Source organism: Salvelinus sp. IW2-2015, linkage group LG16, assembly GCF_002910315.2.
Source record: "Salvelinus sp. IW2-2015 linkage group LG16, ASM291031v2, whole genome shotgun sequence".
NCBI classification, from domain to species: Eukaryota; Metazoa; Chordata; class Actinopteri; order Salmoniformes; family Salmonidae; genus Salvelinus; species Salvelinus sp. IW2-2015.
The window spans coordinates 8,379,204-8,400,649 of NC_036856.1; the positions used below are offsets into that span (position 1 = coordinate 8,379,204).

Sequence of the window (21,446 nt, forward strand, 5' to 3'; positions counted from 1 at the left end):
TTGTTAATTATATACGAAGACGTTCACAGGCCGCATTAAAACAGCTCGCTGGCCGCATTTGGCTCTTAGGCCGCATGTTTGAGGCCCTGATATAGAGGCATGCAGCCAGTATCTCATATAGATTCAGTATCCTTTCTGGTGAAACAAGGCATAATACTGTGTCTCATTAGTATTACATAATACTAACTCCCTTGAGAATGAGTCTGTAGCATTTTTTTWWTTATTWTTWTTTTATTTCACCTTTATTTAACCAGGTAGGCTAGTTGAGAACAAGTTCTCATTTGCAACTGCGACCTGGCCAAGATAAAGCATAGCAGTGTGAACAGACAACACAGAGTTACACATGGAGTAAACAATAAACAAGTCAATAACATGGTAGAAAAAAAGAGAATCTATATACAATGTGTGCAAAAGGCATGAGGTAGGCAATAAATCGAATAATTACAATTTAGCAGATTAACACTGGAGTGATAAATCATCAGATGATCATGTGCAAGAAGAGATACTGGTGTGCAGAAGAGCAGAAAAGTAAATAAATAAAAGCAGTATGGGGGGTGAGGTAGGTAAATTGGGTGGGTAGTTTACAGATGGACTATGTACAGCTGCAGCGATCGGTTAGCTGCTCGGATAGCAGATTTTTAAAGTTGTTGAGGGAGATAAAAGTCTCCAACTTCAGAGATTTTTGCAATTCGTTCCAGTCGCAGGCAGCAGAGAACTGGAAGGAAATGAGGTTTTGAGGTTTTCAAATGAGGTTTTGGATTTATGGAAGAGAAGTGAGATACACCTGCTGGAGCGCGTGCTGCGGGTGGGTGTAGCCATCGTGACCAGTGAACTGAGATAAGGCGGCACTTTACCTAGCATAGCCTTGTAGATGACCTGGAGCCAGTGGGTCTGACGACGAACATGTAGCGAGGGCCAGCCGACTAGGGCATACAGGTCGCAGTGGTGGGTCGTATAAGGTGCTTTAGTAACAAAACGAATGGCACTGTGATAAACTGCATCCAGTTTGCTGAGTAGAGTATTGGAAGCTATTTTGTAGATGACATCGCCGAAGTCGAGGATCGGTAGGATAGTCAGTTTTACTAGGGTAAGTTTGGCGGCGTGAGTGAAGGAGGCTTTGTTGCGGAATAGAAAGCCGATTCTTGATTTGATTTTGGATTGGAGATGTTTGATATGAGTCTGGAAGGAGAGTTTGCAGTCTAGCCAGACACCTAGGTACTTATAGATGTCCACATATTCTAGGTCGGAACCGTCCAGGGTGGTGATGCTAGTCGGGCGTGCGGGTGCAGGCATTGAAGTACACTCGCTGCCATAAAGCTGTTACAACGGCAGTCCTCATGGTTCTATAGCAGTAGTACATTCCAAATTAAGTATTACCCCGTATTACAAAGATTTTGTTAGGTGTTTTATCTTGCACTACCAGGAATATTGTCGCAGATGTTGTTGCTAGTTGTTGCCAGTCCTAGCCAGAGGCAAACTCAGGCTTGACTCACTTTATAAGCTCTGTAGTTAAATACCCTGATGATCAAATGAACTCCAGGGATATTCCTGTCGTGTTCTGAGGATTCCGCTTGGCAAAATGGAGCCAGTGTCAAAACAGCTTAAGGGTAGTACAGTACTGGGGAACAAACATCATGATGTATGGTCAGGGTAATGAGCTGGAATGCCTAGTCATTCTGAAAATTAAGTACATTAATACAATATCTCTAACTTGTTTGAGAGGCAAGCAACTATAACCAGGTTATACTTCTGTATAAAGCTTTTCTGAAATATCTTATTTCTATAAAGTATAAATAATGGGATATTACAGAGAAGCTTCATAAAGCATTAAATAAATGTTATGCATAAGTATAATCCAAAGCTACCCTTGTTGCAGAATATTCTTAAGTGTCCCACGATAAAATAAAAGCTCAGTTGTGGAGGTATATGATAATTGATTTGTTTAGTGGCATCAAGCCCATCAGCTCCTAAAAGTGCTTGGTGAATGCTACAGTCTGATAAGTTGAAACCAATGACTGTATATATTAAAACACTCTATTAGTCTCGCCCCTTCTCCCCCATGTCATTAAAGGTGAGCCTCAGCTGCAAGGCAACAGCCAACTCCCTCTTCTCCTTTCCTTACCCTAAGGGACCTCCAGTCCCAGGAAGGCACCATTCGTAAACAAAGGCCCTGCTCCAATACTTTGAAAGGGCATCCTACCTTCCTCCCCTCAATGCAATCACTGATCAGACTGGGTGGGGGAGAGCTATTTAGAAAAACCTTGGCTTTTACCTACCCACTGGTGTTACACCAGTGATTACCTCAAGGAAAAGAGGAACGAAGGGTGCAATTTGAAAGTATTTGAACAGGGCCTAAGGTTGTCTTGGAGAGCTTGATCTCCAAGGATATGACAAATAGGATTCAACGGGAGAGGGGAAAAAACGTTCAGCTGTGTATCTCCATCTAATTTCACTTTGCAACATGAAGCACAAGGAACAAGGGGCAATTGGATTGGATGCTTAAATAATTATCTAAAAACTAACAAGTACATGCTTACAGTCAGAATAGATAAGTCTGCTCACATGCTTCTCTGATTACTTTTGGAAGCTGAGCAATTATTGTGGGTCATTGTGAGATGAGAGGGAGGTTTTAGCCTGGGACAGTGCTAGGTGAGGAGGACCATGGCATCGCCAAGAGGAGCACTCATGGAGGTGCTCAGAGGCCAGTCAACTGAAGGACTGAAGCTCAGGTCCAACGTGGTCCGAGTCTTTGTCAGCTCCACATTTACAGGTGGGTGTATTTTCATGACGGCATGGGCTCAGTATTTTCATAATGGTATGGGTTCAGTATTTTCATTGTAATACGGGCTCAGCCTCGCTTTAAAACAAGGCATATACAGTTGCGGCCAAATWTATTGGCACCCTTGCACATAAATAATTTCCTATTTCTTCTAAAATAAGTTGAAATTGAAGAAAACCTTTGGTCTCCACACCTTATTGGATTTTCAACATTGCATAACCAATTTTATTTTTGTAAACTTAAAATAGAAAAAGAAGACAAATGGCATTGACAAAATGATTGGCACKCCGGAGCTAGTATTTGGTTGCACAGCCTTTGGCCAAGATAACTTCAGACAAACTTCTTGTAGCCATCAATGAGCTTGTGGCACCTTTCCACTGATTTTTCAAATATTTGAGGGGTACATTACATTTACATTTAAGTCATTTAGCAGACGCTCTTATCCAGAGCGACTTACAAATTGGTGCATTCACCTTATGACATCCAGTGGAACGGCCACTTTACAATAGTGCATCTAAATCTTTTAAGGGGGGGGGTGAGAAGGATTACTTTATCCTATCCTAGGTATTCCTTAAAGAGGTGGGGTTTCAGGTGTCTCCGGAAGGTGGTGATTGACTCCGCTGTCCTGGCGTCGTGAGGGAGTTTGTTCCACCATTGGGGGGCCAGAGCAGCGAACAGTTTTGACTGGGCTGAGCGGGAACTGTACTTCCTCAGTGGTAGGGAGGCTAGCTGGCCATTTTCAGCTCTTGCTATAATTTATGGATGGGATTCAGATCTGGCCACACCAGAACAGTCCAGCATCTCTTATTGAACCCTTTTTGATGTGTGCTTCCTGGAGATGGTTCATTATGAAACACGGGACTGCTCTGGAGTGGCCATCGAAGAGTCCGGATCAGATTATTATWATATATTTTTTTAACCTTTTATTTATACAGGTTTTTCCTCTTTGAGATAACATCTCTTTTTCAAGAGAGACCTGGTCCAATAGCAGCAGGGGGAACAAAGCTTCAGACAAAACAACTTACATACACTAACACAACATGAAACAAAACTATACACACACACATACAGTACAACAATTACATATTACGTTAAAAAACAAATGTCTTGACTAAAAAACAGTTGTCCTAAAGACAATTACACTCTTCTATGATATTTACATCGATCAAGTGTTTAATCTTCACCAACAACACTAGATCATCAAATTTTTAAATGTTCAGGAGAGAGTTCCAGGACCTGAGTAACTAAAACAATTTCTACCAAAACCTGTTCTAATTCTTGGTCCTGTTAAAAGCAAATGACAATGGGACCGTAATTTATATTTATTTACCGACCTGATCAAAAAAGAACAGAGAAAATTGTATTTTACTCAATATGGCCTTATAAATCAGTGTATACCAGTGTTTAAGCCTACGTAAGGCCAATGACGACGAGCCATCAGTACTGTAGAGATCACAATGATTTGTAAGACGTTTTTGATTTGTAATGAACCTGAGGGCCGCATGATATACTGAATCAAGTGCTCTCAGGGTAGTGGTTGAGGCCTGCATATATATATATATATATACAGTGGGGCAAAAAAGTATTTAGTCAGCCACCAATTGTGCAAGTTCTCCCACTTAAAAAGATGAGAGAGGCCTGTAATTTTCATCATAGGTACACTTCAACTATGACAGACAAAATGAGGAAAAYAAATCCWGAAAATCACATTGTAGGATTTTTWATGAATTTATTTGTAAATTATGGTGGAAAATAAGTATTTGGTCAATAACAAAAGTTTATCTCAATACTTTGTTATATATCCTTTGTTGGCAATGACAGAGGTCAAATGTTTTCTGTAAGTCTTCACAAGGTTTTCACACACTGTTGCTGGTATTTTGGCCCATTCCTCCATGCAGATCTCCTCTAGAGCAGTGATGTTTTGGGGCTGTTGCTGGGCAACACGGACTTTKAACTCCCTCCAAAGATTTTCTATGGGGTTGAGATCTGGAGACTGGCTAGGCCACTCCAGGACCTTGAAATGCTTCTTACTAAGCCACTCCTTCGTTGCCCGGGCGGTGTGTTTGGGATCATTGTCATGCTGAAAGACCCAGCCACGTTTCATCTTCAATGCCCTTGCTGATGGAAGGAGGTTTTCACTCAAAATCTCACGATACATGGCCCCATTCATTCTTTCCTTTACACGGATCAGTTGTCCTGGTCCCTTTGCAGAAAAACAGCCCCAAAGCATGATGTTTCCACCCCCATGCTTCACAGTAGGTATGGTGTTCTTTGGATGCAACTCAGCATTCTTTGTCCTCCAAACATGACGAGTTGAGTTTTTACCAAAAAGTTATATTTTGGTTTCATCTGACCATATGACATTCTCCCAATCTTCTTCTGGATCATCCAAATGCTCTCTAGCAAACTTCAGACGAGCCTGGACATGTACTGGCTTAAGCAGGGGGACACGTCTGGCACTGCAGGATTTGAGTCCCTGGCGGCGTAGTGTGTTACTGATGGTAGGCTTTGTTACTTTGGTCCCAGCTCTCTGCAGGTCATTCACTAGGTCCCCCGTGTGGTTCTGGGATTTTTGCTCACCGTTCTTGTGATAATTTTGACCCCACGGGGTGAGATCTTGCGTGGATCGAGGGAGATTATCAGTGGTCTTGTATGTCTTCCATTTCCTAATAATTGCTCCCACAGTTGATTTCTTCAAACCAAGCTGCTTACCTATTGCAGATTCAGTCTTCCCAGCCTGGTGCAGGTCTACAATTTTGTTTCTGGTGTCCTTTGACAGCTCTTTGGTCTTGGCCATAGTGGAGTTTGGAGTGTGACTGTTTGAGGTTGTGGACAGGTGTCTTTTATACTGATAACAAGTTCAAACAGGTGCCATTAATACAGGTAACGAGTGGAGGACAGAGGAGCCTCTTAAAGAAGAAGTTACAGGTCTGTGAGAGCCAGAAATCTTGCTTGTTTGTAGGTGACCAAATACTTATTTTCCACCATAATTTGCAAATAAATTCATAAAAAATCCTACAATGTGATTTTCTGGATTTTGTTTTCTCATTTTGTCTGTCATAGTTGAAGTGTACCTATGATGAAAATTACAGGCCTCTCTCATCTTTTTAAGTGGGAGAACTTGCACAATTGGTGGCTGACTAAATACTTTTTTGCCCCACTGTYTATATATATATATAACATCACTAAAATCTCAAACCGCCAGTAATGTACATAGTAGCAGCTCCTTCCTGGCCTCCAGAGAAAAACAACCCTTATGCCGGTAATAAAAACCTATTCTTAGCTTGAGCTTCCTTATCAAGTTCTCCACATGAACAGTGAAGCTCAGATTGTCATCAACCCACACACCCAAATATTTGTACACTTTGACTTGCTCTATAGTATGTCCAGCCAATGTAGCAATGACATGATTAGTAACATGCATTTTGTTTTACCTGAATTCAGAACCAGCTTTAAATCATACAGATTCTGTTGTATGATGTTAAATGRTCTTTGGGCATTTTCAAAAGCTAAAGATAAACTACTACCACTTGAATAAAGAAAATATATAAATGAACATCTGCTGTTTCAATAAGATCCCCAATGTTGTTGATATACAAAATGAACAACAGTGGGCCAAAAATAGAACCTTGCAGAACACCTGAACGCAACTCTATGGACTCAGATTTACAACCATCCGCCATTACACATTGTGTAAGATTTGATAGGGAATTTATAAACCAATCTAGACCATGACCAGAAATTCCAAAACATTTTAACCTTTGCACTAACACAGCAGGGTCCACGGTGTCAAATGCCTTCGACAAATTAATAAAGACACGCAATGTAACTTCTTGTCAAGAACACAGTGGATATCATTAAAAACATTTAATGTTGCTGAAACAGTGCTGTGGCCAGACCTAAGCTTGATTGCATTCCATTTAAGATGTTGTTTTCTTGGAGGTAGGCCTTCAGCTGCCTACTAAGGACTCCAGTACCTTTGACAGTACAGACAATGTTGATATGGGTCGATAGTTGTCAAGTAGCGAGGGATCTCCACCTTTCAGGAGAGGCAGTACAAAAGCAGATTTCCATAACTTGGGGATTTCCTTAACATCAAATGTGAGGTTAAAAATACATGTTAAGGGGGAGCAATGATGTCTACAGCTAMGTGTAGGAAACTGGGATCATCAGGGCCAGGGGATTTTTTCTTCTATATCTTTCAGGGKTTTACGCACTTCTGAAACAGAGAAGGATGAAAAGAGAACCTGGCAACGGAGAGCACAGGGGTGTCAGGTAATTTCATAAGAGGCTCAATTATACCTTTTGACCTTCTCAAATAAACTGCCTGCATCTAGAAAATGCTGATGTAAGGCTGTCAGAGTGGAGGTTCTCTCAATTACAATCTGTGTGTCTACCAACAATTGTWTGGGAAGCTGTGTATCTTTTTTGCACTCCAAACCATTCACTACTTGCCAAAATTTGGATGGATTTTTTAAATTATCTGAAGTAGATTTCAGGTAGCGGTCTGCTTTCAATTTACGGATCATAGCCACACCCATATTTCGAAGACTTATCACATCCATAACTTATGGTGAGAGCTGAAAACAGCAGTTGAAGGGTATCCCTCAAACATTGAAGAATTAAAGCACTTTGCTGCTGAAAGTGGGCAAATATGCCAGTAGAAAGGTGCAGCAAACTCATTGGTAGCTCCAAAAAGCATTTGGTTGGCAGTTATCTAGCCCAAAGACTGTGCAACCAAATACAAGCTCCGGAGTGCCAATAACTTTGCCCATGCATTTATTTTCTAAATTAGAACTTAAGTTTACAAAAATACAATTGGTTCTGCAATGTTGAAAATCCAATAACAAGATGTGGAGACCGTTTTTTTCAATGGCAACTTATTTTAAAAGAAATAGGGAATAATTTAAGAAAAGTGCAAGGGTGCCAATATATTTGCCCGCAACTGAATTTATCAGAGATGTGATTATTCCTTATTTAGCAGATGCTACATCATCGCTACAACGGCCCAGCCATTGTATCTGTTTTGAAAGAATCATATCCCTAATTTGTAGGGGCGCAACTTTGGATTTAGAAGTTGGGAGGGACATAACAACCTACCCGACCGCTCAGAGGTGTCCGCATGGTCCTGAAGCACACCGTTGCCTCGTTTTGTATCACATTCCAAGTAAACTGGGGGGGACAAAAATGACATTTCAGAATGTGGGGTCCTGTCCCCAGTGACAGTTGCGCCCCTGCTAATTTGTCATCTTTCAGTGAATAGCCTTGTGTTTAGTTTTGGGTAACACTGCAAACCTAGTGTGTTTTCTGACCTGATGTGACCGTTGGCAGATATGAGCAGTGAAAGGAATGCCTTATTGGACAAAACCTATCCTGAACTTCAAGCTTTTTGTCAGAGTCAGGGCTTAGTGTTTGAGGTGAGTAGCAGTACATTACGGGCCGCCATCAGACACATGTCAATTAATTCTAATTTCATATGAATTCAGAGATCATTATTCGGTGATGTTAGTGTTGTTGGAGGAACTTTTGTATTTAGTTCTTTATCCCTGAAGGTTGTGGATATGAGATGGGGTCTCCAGGATGCAATTGATGTGGACCACATGACCACAGAACTGTGTCTTCAGGAAATCGAGGCTTGCAAGAAAGTATCCGTAGGACCAAGTTTCATTGTAAGTGTTGTTCAATACTGTTCCTCTAGCACAGGGGTCCAACTCCGATCCTGGAGAGCTACAGGCTTTTCTTATAACCCATGACATAAAAAAACTGTGGCCCAGACTGAAGACTGATCATTTGAAACCAATATCCCAACGTTTGTTCCACGTTGGTTCAATGTAATTCCATTGAGATGATGCGCAAACAATGTTGATTCAACCAGTGTACCCAGTGGGATGTAAGTGCTGTCTGCTGTGCTGGATCAAAAACCTGCACACCTACTAGCTCGCCAGGACAGGAGTTGGAGAACCCTGCACAAATGTTAATTGGCTCTTCTTTTCCTTGAATTCAATGGTTCTTGAAATATATAATTCCAGCAGGGTGTTATGCGTTTTGATTTGATTCGATATGTCTCCTTGTTCTCAAGGCTCTGCTGGGGAACCGGTATGGCCACCGCCCTATCCCCCGTGTCCTCCCAGGAAAACAATTTGAGGTGCTGCTGTCCAAGCTACCACAGGACCAAGTGGGGCTTCTCCACCAATGGTTCAGGAAAGACAACAATGCTGTTCCGCCCGTCTACYTTCTTCAGCCAATCACAACTCTGTTGCCCCACTACAATGACCTTCAGCCTGAGAAAAGGCCACTGCAGGATGACAGTGTCATTTCCTGGCGCTACACAGAGGCTCGATTATTGCACCTCCTACGCACTGCGGCCGTGCAGGCTGAAGAAGACGGGGATATAACTGTTGAACAAAAACACCAGTTCTTCAAATCTGGTCAGAGCTTGCCAATGTCTTGGACCAGTCATGTTAGAATAGGAGCGAGCTAAAAACCTGTTATGTTCTGCCTTGTGATGTGTAGACAAGTGTTGCTAGATTCAGTCATGGTGGCTTTCTAGTTACATTTCCACTTAAACTACTATTTATTCGCAATGACTTGGTAGCTTATTTGCTCATTAGTTGTATCTTATTGTAGAAAATCCACATTTTGTAGAACCAATCAACCCATTTTCTGGTGTTCTCCCTCCTCCATAGTGGCGGAGCATGAGATAGAGGAGGGTCTGCGAATGCCAGATGGGGACGAGAGCGAGCCCTCCGCCATCCTCTTCGTGCGGGAGCTACCTCACTTGCGTAAGAAGGACGGCCCGAAGCGGCTGGCCCAGTACATGGATGTGACGGCTGATGGCCTGCTGGATACCGAGGCTCAGGACCTCCTCTCAGGCCTCAAGTCGCGTCTCTTCGCTGCCTCGCCGGGCATCGTCAACCTGCACAGTGTGGAGTTGTGCAAGGGAGCCATCGAGCCCAGCTGCAAGGAGCATGCCCAGTACCTGGAGAGCCTCTGCGAGCAGCTTGTGTCCCAGACGAAGGCCTGCATTGCCAGGAGGGTTGGTGCTGGTTCATCAGTGGAGGCTGGTGCAGTGATGACGAATGGGGCAAGAGGAGGAGATGCAAGTCAGAGGAAGGGGGAAGAGGACAGAGGCTGGCTGCTCCAGGAGCTTAMTCACCACATGGCTTTGAGTGCCGGGAAGTGTTCGAGCGTGTTTCGCGGCAGGGAGGGGCTCCTTGGGAAGATCTGCCTGGCCATGTGGGAACACACCAACACCCGCCACGCGCCCCTGGTGGTGCATGGGCCACCGGGTGTGGGCAAGACAACGCTGCTCTGCAAGCTGGCACAGGAGATGCGAGGCCTCCTGGACCCCAGGGCTGTGGTGGTGGTCAGGTTGCTGGGGACGTCGGCAGAGAGCTCCGACCTGGGCCGTGTCCTCCAGAGTGTCTGTTTCCAGATCTGCTCTGTGTTCAGTTTGTCGCCTCCCACCCCAATAACAGCACACACGCGTGAGGACCTGGTGAGGTTTTTCCATGGCCTTCTAGCTGAGGTGTCGGAGCGAGGAGACACACTTCTTCTCATACTAGACTCCCTGGACCAATTGTCCTCGGCCACCCAGGGCCAGAAACTCCACTGGCTACCCAAAGACATCCCCCCCAATGTCCATTTGGTGGTGTCCACCGCAGATACAGGCTCTCCAGTTTTGGCTAACCTTCGGAGAACAGTCGAGGTGCCGGGAAATTTCTTTGAAGTAGAACCCCTATCATGTGACCAGGGTAGAGAGATCATGGATGCCTACATGAGGGAAGCGCAACGAAGCCTGACTCCAGAACAGTGTGAAGTGGTACTGTGTAGCTTTCAGCTGAGTGGAAATCCTCTGCATCTGAAGCTACTGCTGGACATGGCCAGGCGATGGGCGTCCTATACCCCCGTGACTGACCTGGCCCTGAGCAGTAYTGCACAGGAAGTGATGTCACAGCTACTCCGGGCCCTTGAGGAGAGGCATGGGAAGCAACTGGTTGGCGCAGCTTTGGGATATATCGTTTCTGCTAGGTGAGGTGTTCGTGTACACACACAGATGCACAGTCCACAGGAGGCTTGTGAGGGGAGGACGGCTCATAATAGCTGGAATGGAGTGAATGGAATGGTATCAAACACATATTTTTGATGTGTTTGATTCCATTTATTTCCATTCCAGCCATTATTATGAGCATGTCCTCCACAATTAATGTGCCACCAGCCACCTGTGACGCACATACACATGCCCACACACACCTGGTGCATTAACCGACAATACAACATTGATATTTCAATCAATAGACCACTGGAATATCAAGTCAGAGTCATACTTTAACCTGCAGACAATCCATATGACAAATTCCCAGATCAAAAGCTGACGTATTTTCCCCCCTTATAACACGCTCATACATTGTTAGAAATTAGAAATTTTTAGAAATTAAAATCCATCCTTCTATTTATAATGATTTCTTTTTCAAATGATTATTACTCATTCTGTTCTCCAGGGGTAGTCTATCAGAGGCAGAGCTGCGTGATATCTTGTCCCTTGATAACAATGTCCTGGCTGAAGTCTACCAGTACTGGCTTCCCCCCAACCACTCCCTCATCCGCCTCCCCCCTCTACTGTGGGTGCGCCTCAGGCACGACTTGGGAGAACTCCTCGTGGAGGGACAGGCCAATGGTGTCACGGTGCTCGACTTCCACCACAAGTAAAGATCCTCTCTATATATCTTAGCCAAACAGGTTTAGGGGCTGGTGTTCCAAACCCAGATTAAGCCAATTTCTTTTTGCTGAAAATCTATTTTAATCATGTAGATTTTCCATTGAGCATGCTTCCAGTTCAGTAGTAGGCCTAATCCATGTCCGGGAAACCGGACAATACTTCTTGTATTGATCTGCTTATGGCAGAACTTCCAATCCTGTACTTTGTCTGTGCAATTTAATATGGTAATAGGCTGTTGACTGAAACTGTGCGAGAGAGGTACCAGAGGTCAGAGCAGCAGGCTGACAGACACAGGGTCCTTGCTGAGTACTTCTTGGGTAGATGGAGCCAAGGCCGGTTCAAAGCTGTCCTCCTACCTCCACTGACGACCACATTGGACGCTGACCGCAAGGTAACAGAATGATGGGATTTCAGTTCAGTTCCTATGATGACATAGAATGGCACCTCAAAGAACCCTTAGATGTGTTTTCAATAACAATTGGTGTACTCCTCTAGTCATTACAGTGTAAAATACAAGGGTCAACTCAGATAGTCCTTGAAGCCATTTTGTTAGCTATTTAGCAGCCTTATTGCTTGGGGGATAGAAGCTGTTCAGGAGCCTGTTGGTGTCAGACTTGATGCACCGGTACCGCTTGCCGTGCGGAAGCAGAGAGAACAGTCTATGGCTTGGGTGGCTGGAATCATTAACAATTTCCCTGGCCTTCCTTTTACACTGCCTGATATAGAGGTCCAGGATGGCAGGGAGCTCGGCCCCAGTGATGTACTGGGCTGTCCGCACCACCCTCTGTAGCGCCATGCGAACAAGGCCGTAACACCTCAACAGAGTGCAGGCCATGATTTGCAAACCAAGTGCAAACTGATTTTACAGGTAGAATCGCGCGAAAATGTCTGCAGTCAGACGTCCACCAGGGTGGTCAACTAAAACAGACTTCCCCYAACAAACGGCAGATGAATGGTAGATCAACATTCGGTGCGGTGTGTGTGTGTGGTCCATTTGAGCTGGATAAAGGTCTCTGACCCTCAGGGCCTTTTTAGAGGGAGCACAATACAAATTAAAATATCACAGTAAATAAGAACTGAAACTAAGGAAGAAAAATTGATAGAAATGCACAAGAGGACATGTTTTCCACTTAATCAAATGGACGCTTTTGATACTGCCTTGAAGCTAACCGGATGTGTTTCCATAGTGAAAATGTTTCCGCGGGTTAGTTGTGTCGTGTTGAATCATTAACGTACACCTGTCTACTCTCTCCCCTGGCATGTTGCCAAGGTGCCCCCTCAGCCCCTGTGGTTCGCTGAAGGAGTGGCAAATGTCAAAAAGCTGCAGGAGCTGCCCTACCACCTCCTCCACGCAGGCCTCTGGGAGGAGCTGCGCCAGGAGGTCATTGGTAAGGCCACATGCCCCAAGGGAGTGCAAAAGTCAATGGTGGGAAGAGCCAATACTGGCAGACAGACTTMGCTGATTTGAATTCTCTTATTGTTGATGTCAGGAAGTTGTCTTACTGTGTATGATGATGTCATATTACGAAGTCTACCTTTAAGCTGTGACTCTTTGCCCCACAGGCAGTAGTGAGTGGCTGTACTGTAAGACTCTGACCTGTGGCGTGGCCAGTGTCATTGAGGACCTGACCCTCTGCACCGAGCTCATGGACTGCCCCGAGACTCAACTGATCCGAGACACWTTCATTCTCCTCAAGCCCACCCTGGACTTTCTAGATGGACAGATGGGTCAGATGAGTCATGGTTTATCGTAGTCGAGTGTTACATGGTCAATTAATGCATGTTCTGTTGGGTTTAAATCTGTCCGGTTTCAGATAAAGTAGCTGGATCCCTATTTCACATATTTATGAGCGATGCAACAAAAAAATAATTCATAGATCAAAAGAGAATGAGTGCTAACTGTAGGGTAGGTTATTGATGATTCTAGTCCCTCTGGCTTGGAACCAAAAACATTGACATTATACTTGGTTGGGTGATACTGTATCAGGAGAGCCTTCTCTTCACACTGCCTCACCAACCATCTCACTCCGTTCTAATACTGTTTCCTCTCCAAAGACCCCTCCCTCTTCTACACAGAGGTCTTGGCCAGGCTCCACTCCTTCGCTGAGATGTACCCTTCACTGATAGGACGACTCTGCTGCCAGTGTCACGACTGGCTCTCGTGCTGTCCCGACCCCATCCTTGTCCCCAAGTGCGCCTTCCTCCAGCCTCCAGGGGGAGCGCTAAAGACAACGCTCGCTGGTTTCCAGAAAGGTTTGTACACGTAGTGTAGGATTCGCCTGTTCATTGCAATTGAGCCCGGTAGTAGGATGAAGTAGCCACCAGATGCTGATCTAAGGTCAGTCTGTATTTCATATCTCCAATGGTTAAAGTTAGGATATGGCATGGGTAAGCTGATCTTACATCTGTGCTTAAGGACAGCTTCTTGTCTGTCTGTCTGAAGGGGTCACAGCTCTGGATATTTGCCCAGAGAGAGGGATCCTGCTGGCAGGCTCAGAGGACGGGAAGGTGATTGCCTGGGACCTCAATGATCTAGAGGTCATCCAAACCTTAGTGGGACACACAGGTGAGGGCGAGGGTGTGTGTGTGCATGTATTTCTAAGGAAAGGTATTTGAGTTTGTAATTAATCACTGTCAAGCATATCCACATTCTGCTTATTCTTGCAAAATCTTTCTCTGTGTGTCTACTTATTTATGCTCTTCAGCTAAGGTGCTATCCGTGAGAGTGATTGACAGCGGCGCTCACTGTCTCTCATTGGCTGCTGACGGGAGTCTGAGGAAGTGGAGCCTGCTGAGTGGCAGGCAGCTGTACTGTACCCAGGAGGCGGTGTCCATTAACTCCTTACCTTCCACCACACACATCCATGTGTCTGAGGAGAGGGGGCTTGTCTTCACCCACTCTGGAGGCCAAGTATGACATACATGTGAAGGGGTTAATTGTCTTCTATCAAATACATTTTCTTTGAGGAATTTTCCTTCAAATGCATCTTTTCAATCATTCTGTTTCCAACCTTTTTTATATTTACAGTATGTACTCCCCAAAAATATTATCATCTGCCCTTTAACCAAAGTAACGCTTCTGCTTTACCTGCAGGTGAAAGTATGGCATCTTAACACAACAGAACTACTCTTCCAAGTCAAAGATACCGGTGTCTCCATTATTCTTGGATTTTTGAACGGAATGGTCGTCTCCCTCTCAGACGGAGGACTTGTCACATTTTCCCACCCCTCCGCCGAGGACAAGACAGCGCAGATACATTTGGAAAAATCTTTACATAGGTTGACCCTGACGGCAACCCTTACACTGCAAAAACATGGCCGACTACTTATAGCATCAAAGGAGGGCTTCCTATATCAGGTACAAATTGTCGAAACATGTCCTGTAGGAGGATGATTCAATTTCCTATAGATAGACTGTATTTCTGATTTTAATGGCATAATTGGTTTCTCATCGCATTCTGTTCGACCATCTGTCATTTGTAGGTTTCCAGCACTGAACAGGGCAGACAGTCACAGTGGACTCTGAGACAGACAGTCACAGAGCTTCCAGTCTGTGCAACCTTCCTCTCCGCCTCAGATGACGAAAGGATACTTTTGGCAGGTAGCAGTTCTACAGTACAGGAGGACGTTAGTGTCAATGCCATTCATGGGGTTCCTCCTATGTAGCCTACCTCTGTGTCTCTATGGTTCAGTGGGTTGGAGTAGAGTTTCATTCCCATATGGGCCACATACAGTGCATTCGGTAAGTATTCAGACCCCTTTACTTTTTCCACATTTTGATACAATACAGCCTTATTCTAAAATGGATTTAAATCGTTTTTTCCCTCATCGATCTACACACAATACACCATAATGACAAAACAAAAACAGTTTTTTTGAAATGTTTGCAAGTGTGTGGCTGTGTGCTTAGGGTCGTTGTCCTGTTGGAAGGTGAACCTTCACCCCAGTCTGAGATCCTAAACACTCTGGCGCTGGTTTTRATCAAGGATCTCTCTGTACTTTGCTCCATTCATCTTTCCCTTGATCCTGACAAGTCTCCCGGTCCGTTCTGCTGAAAAACATCCCCACAGCATGATGCTTCCACCACCATGCTTCACTGTAGGGATGGTGGCAGGTTTCCTCCAGAAATGACACTGGGCATTCAGGCCGAAAAGTTCAATCTTGGTTTCATCACACCAGAGAATCTTGTTTCTCATGGTCAGTGTCCTTTAGGTGCTTTTTGGCAAACGTGCCTTTTACTGAGGAGTGGCTTCCGTCTGGCCACTTTACCATAAAGATTGGTAGAGTGCTGCAGAGATGGTTGTCCTTCTGGAAGGTTCTGCCATCTCCACAGAGGAACTCAGGAGCTCTTTCAGAGTGACGGGTTCTTGGTCATCTCACTGACCAAGGCCTTTCTCCCCCGATTGCTCAGTTTGGCCGGGCGGCCAGCTCTAGGAAGAGTCTTGGTGGTTCCAAGCTTCTTCCATTTAAGAATGATGGATGCCATTTTGTTCTTGGGGACCTTCAATGCTACAGAAATATTTGTGTACCCTTCCCAAGATCTGCGCCTTGACACAATCCTGTCTCTGAGCTCTACGGACAATTCCTTCGACCTCATGGCTTGGTTTCTGCTCTGACATGCACTGTCAGCTGTGGGACTTTATATAGATAGGTGTGTGCCTTTCCAAGTCATGTCAAATCAATTGAATTTACCACAGGTGGACTCCAATCAAGTTGTAGAAACGTCTCAAAGATGAAACAGGATGCACCTGAGCTCAATTTTGAGTCTCATAGCAAAGGGTCTGAATACTTATGTAAATAAGGTATTTCTTTTTTTTTTAAATATAAATTAGCAAAAATGTCTAAACCTATTTTCGCTTTGCCATTATGGTATATTGTGTGTAGATTGATGAGAAAAAAAACATAAGGAATCCATTTTAGAATAAGGTTGTAACGTAACAAAATGTGGAAAAAGTCAAGGGGTCTGAATACTTTCCGAATGCACTGTATAGCCTGGTCCTAGATCAGTTCATGCTGTCTTGCTGACTTTTTGACTATGGGAATTAGCAAGACAGCACAAACAGATRTGGGACCAGGCTAGGCCACATATACTGAATGTGTTTAACTGTAAACGTGTCTGGCAAATGACTATTATGTACAGTAATATTTATATCATTACAGGCTGTGAGAGGACACTGGTCCTTTTCCATAGAGAGTCCGACTGTGTCCAGAGCTTCCTGGATCTGCACCATGAGGACACGGTGTTGTGTGCCTGTGTGTCGAGCGACAGCAGAGTGGTCGTCTCGGGCTCTGAGGACCAGACAATACGGGTCAGTACTGGTTTATTGGTACACATGAAAATGATGCACTTGTATACAACTTGTTTCTAGACTGTAATGTACTTATTCATATAGATGGCAAGTCACATACTGGGCTTATTCAAAGAAGTCACTTGTTCCCAATGACGAACTTTGACCCAAATATCTTGATCCCAGATCTGTTTGTGCGTTTTTGCCAACTTCTATGGTCATTGGTATAGCTGCAACGTTGATGAAACATCCCTAGATAATGTGGCCTTGTGAAATCCTACGTTTCTAAATTGTGCCCCAAATATACACTGAGTGTATTGAGTTGCATCGCCAACGCTTCCCACAGTTGTTTCAAGTTGGCTGGATGTCCTTTGGGTGGTGGATCATTCTTGATACACACGGGAAACTGTTGAGCGTGAAAAACACAGCAGCGTTGCAGTTCTTGACACAAACCGGTGCGCCTTGCACCTACTAGTTGGCAAGACGGCACAAACAGATCTGGGACCAGGCTAACATTGATCCGCTCTGCTTTTTACAGGTGTGGTCTATAACCACGGGAAACCTCCTTGACTCTTTCCTTGGCATGGATGCCCCTGTCACCACTCTGGCTCTGTATGAGGGCACTGTCGTCTCCGCCTCCTCCTCAGCCTACTACCTGAAGCTGTGGCATCTGCCCTCACCCAACGACCCTCAGCAGAGACCCAAAGGCTGTATTCCAGCCGGATGCCCTCAGGTTGCCCTCACTAAAGATGGCGACACGGTGTACTATGTTAGAAACGTAGGCCAGAAAGAAGTGATTACATGGAATTGTCACACAGGTAAAAATACATATGTGCACCTTATGTTTGGGTGAAAAGTATGAACTACGTGAAAATTGTCAAGCAAAAGTTCATAGGGATATATTTATCATAGAGAAAGAATAAGAAATAATGTTACAAATGGGAGTGTATAATGTGAACCTAGAGGGGCTAACGGACATGTCTCATTGTATGTTTTCAATATCCACATGCAACACGGAGAATAATTGCTTGCATTTGACAATGGGGGTTCTGTTAAAGAGAATCTCTCTCCTGTTTGTCTCAGGCTCTTCCAGTGACACCATGGCCGTCTCTGCTGAGGTGTGCTGCCTAGAGCTGGCCCAGCACAAGAAACTCCTCTTCTGTGGCCTCACGACTGGCACGGTCCTCATCTACCCCCTAGCCTTCCCCAAAGAGACCCTGTGCATCCCACCTCCTGAGACCCTGCCCACGGTGCGCTGCATGGCCATCGGCGGCCAGGAGAAGCACATGGCCGTGGCCTACGAGGACTCAGTGTGTCTGTTCGAGATTACGGCCAGGGACAGTTTCCCCAGCGTGGAGGGGCCCGCCGCGAGGTTTGCCCTCTCCCTGCTCCACTCGCCCGTCTCCTCCATGGCCCTGCTCCCAGACTGTAGGCTGCTGTACGGGACGGCCTGCGGGGAGGTCTGTAGCATGATTGGCCTACGTTACCCATAATGCTCTGTAGGCCTACAAGATATTTGGTTTTAACTTAGTAAAGATGTTGCTGAAGCTAACATTGTGTTCTGTCTCCTTATTAATATAAGGTCACCATGTACGACTTCAAGTCCACCTCAACCGCCACCCTGGATGGCCACCGCAGCAGGGTCAACTGCGTGACGACCAGCAACTGGGGGACGCACGCCCTGGTGGGCTCAGAGGACGCCGTGCAGAGGCTGTGGGGGCTGACCCCCCTGGTACTGGATCACACCATGGAGTACAAGGTCAGAGGTTAAAGGTCAACGGTCTAGTCAGGGAGAATCTATTTTTCAGACACACCTCAGATTGACTCATTGACATAAATGTGTTTGTACCTTTTGAAATACAGGGGTTCTTGTTTGAAGGGGTTCTCTGTGCAGCGTTCTCTGAGAGTGACAAGCACGTCTTCACTGGATCACAGGATAGAACTATTAAAGTCTGGGATGTTGCTAGTGGTATGTGCGCACTACATTTCTCTATTTGAGTTCTTTTGAGAATTTTACATTGTTTACTGCTATTAGGAATAAATGTTGCTCGCTACTATTTCAAACCATATCTCAAACCCATATTGGTATACACAAATGAACACTAAATATTGTGTATCCTTTTTTTGTCCCAGGGAGTCTGTTATTTGTCCAGTATGTCTACGCTCCTGTCACCAAAATGTTGACCTACAGGAATGGCTTCGTGGCAATCTCCCAGCTGGGCTACGTCATCAAGGAAGGATTCCGCTGTCCGGATGACGTCTGTCCGGAATACAACCCACTCCGGAACGTCAACGCACACTACAGGGTCACGTCCCGGCAGAAGAGTGCAGACAGCCCTCACAGCGTCATCACAAAGATCCCTGAGTACAATCCTGCTCAGTTTAACTTCATGGCCCTGATGCTCAAGAGCAAACCCTCTCACTCATGCCAACTGTTGTAAGGAAACTGACATAACATAACAGACATAGTGTCAATTGTAGAGATCTAGCGTCATATAAGGTTCTAAGGTGTGCTCCTACTGTATACAGTAAGTTGAGTTCAGTTTCCCACACTGAATTATATGAAAATAGGGGCTATGTATGTCAGCTCAATTCACTTGCTTTAAATCAGCTATGCACATTACTTATTAGAAAACATTCTGTGAAATGTAGGGATTTGTATTAGCACATGTTCATCACATTGCACGTAGAGATGACAAATATATGCCGTGATTATGTGTAAAAGCATCAATATATAGAACATTTAAGGGCTAGTTGCTGTACAAAGCACACATATACACTGAGTGTACAAAACATTAGGAACACCTGCTCCTTCAATGATATAGACTGACCAGGTTAATCCAGGTGAAAGCTATGATTCCTTATTGATGTCACTTGCTAAATCCACTTCTCATGGAAATTACCACCAGGGACTCAGTCAAACATTAAATTACTCCTTCTTTATTATCAGCAAGCTGGAGAGGTTCCAACCAACTTAATGCACCATAGTACATGTCGGTCGGGAGCTCTGCCGTGGCAGTCCCGTTAGTTCTCTTATAGTTATATTTGCATGATTTAGCTTATTCATAATTAATTAATCATTAACGTTTGGTTCATGCATGTGACCGACCAATACCTCACAAGGCTTCTTCTCGCCAAGCTAAGACCTTGAAACTGAGATACCCCTTTCGGTTCTCAAAGCAATGTTCTGGGCATACAGCCAGATTGCTTATACTGATTGTGAGGATTCTTCCCAGGCACGATCAATCAGTCAAATTGGTTCTTAGAAAAGCACAAACCATAAAATGTTCCTTCACACACTTAAATCAGTGTGAATGAAGGGGAGGAGAGAGGTTATATAAGGATTTTTAAGCCTTGAGACATGGATTGTGTATGTGTGCCATTGAGGGTGAATGGGCAAGACAGAAGATTGTCTTGCCTTTGAACGGGGTATGGTAGTAGGTGCCAAGCTCACTGGTGTGAGGGTGTCAAGAACGGCAAAATTGCTGTTTTTTTCATGCTCAACAGTTTCCTGTGTGTATCGAGAATGGTCCACCACCCAAAGGACATCCAGCTAACTTGACACAACTGTGGGAAGCATTGGCGTCATCATGGGCCAGCATCCCTGTGGAATGCTTTCGACACCTTGTAGAGTCCATTCCCCGACAAATTGAGGCTGTTCTGAGGGCAAAAGGGGGTGTGGCTCAATATTAGGAAGGTGTTCCTAATGTTTTGTATACTCTGTGTAGAAAGGTTCATATATTGTAGAATGCTAAAATAAAATAATCTGACATTTCCTGTTGTTGGAAATCATATATTTAATAATTTATGTCTTTGCCTTCCGGCTTGCAATGAAAAACCCAGCGACAATTAAAATCAAAGTTTCAATAACATACAAAAATCAAGGTGTACCACACAGTGCTCTCTTGAACAACCTTTTGACATTAAAGTAAAGAGATGCACAGTGTGTACAGACTACTTCTGTTCAAAGTTGTTGCTAAACAACTCCAATGGACCAAGAGGAGGGCCCTCTCATTTGTTATTGAAGTCCCAGGAACAGGGTACCAAACATTAGTCTCTCTAGTCTTTCTCTAGTGAAGGAAGGCTCTCTTCCACCATCTTGTTTTCCCCTCTGTTGGGCCTTCTTCATGCGAGACACCTGGCAAGATGCCAAAGTGATCATACACGGCTTGCAAGAAAAAGACACAAAAACTTGGTACATGATGAGAAATAAGGTTGGTCAATCTACAAACATGCCTATAATCACTCATATTTTCAAGACCTTTTGAAAGCACCGTCTTTCTGTTTATTTAGAAAGCATTGCCTTTCTTTTTTTGTATCGACAATTTACCCCAAAAAATCATCTTTAACATAACCAACATATTACACGAAAAACACACATGCAAAACACAAATACATATTTAAATGATATGCTTTTTCATGGTCATGATTATTTTAAGTGTCCTTAAAGAAACACAAGACTCGTTCCCATGTCTTTTTGGAGTCTGTATTATTTTTCTCCAGCCTCTTTGCTAACACGATTTCATGCAATGTCTTAATCAACATGTTCATCCACTCCGTGAACACTAGCTCATTAGAGCTTTTCCAATGTAAAGCATTGCCTTCCTGTTCTCTGTGACTTGTGTAGCTTCCTATGTGTTTCTGCTTGTTCTCAACTGAA

The 21,446-nt window shown here is 44.4% G+C and overlaps 1 protein-coding gene across 1 annotated transcript; it reads left to right on the forward strand.

The window, feature by feature from the left end:
- The first annotated feature begins 2,661 nt into the window (after nucleotides 1-2,661).
- On the forward strand, nucleotides 2,662-21,446 carry nwd1 (NACHT and WD repeat domain containing 1). The gene is made up of 20 exons (XM_070447711.1): nucleotides 2,662-2,770; nucleotides 8,111-8,196; nucleotides 8,332-8,448; nucleotides 8,859-9,207; nucleotides 9,466-9,843; nucleotides 9,910-10,794; nucleotides 11,265-11,484; nucleotides 11,730-11,889; nucleotides 12,769-12,886; nucleotides 13,062-13,226; nucleotides 13,554-13,751; nucleotides 13,942-14,064; nucleotides 14,204-14,409; nucleotides 14,982-15,099; nucleotides 16,659-16,807; nucleotides 17,325-17,604; nucleotides 17,870-18,246; nucleotides 18,369-18,545; nucleotides 18,650-18,755; nucleotides 18,920-21,446. Exons 1-20 carry the CDS (start codon nucleotides 2,662-2,664, stop codon nucleotides 19,225-19,227), a joined length of 4,629 nt encoding a protein of 1,542 aa, XP_070303812.1. The 3' UTR covers nucleotides 19,228-21,446.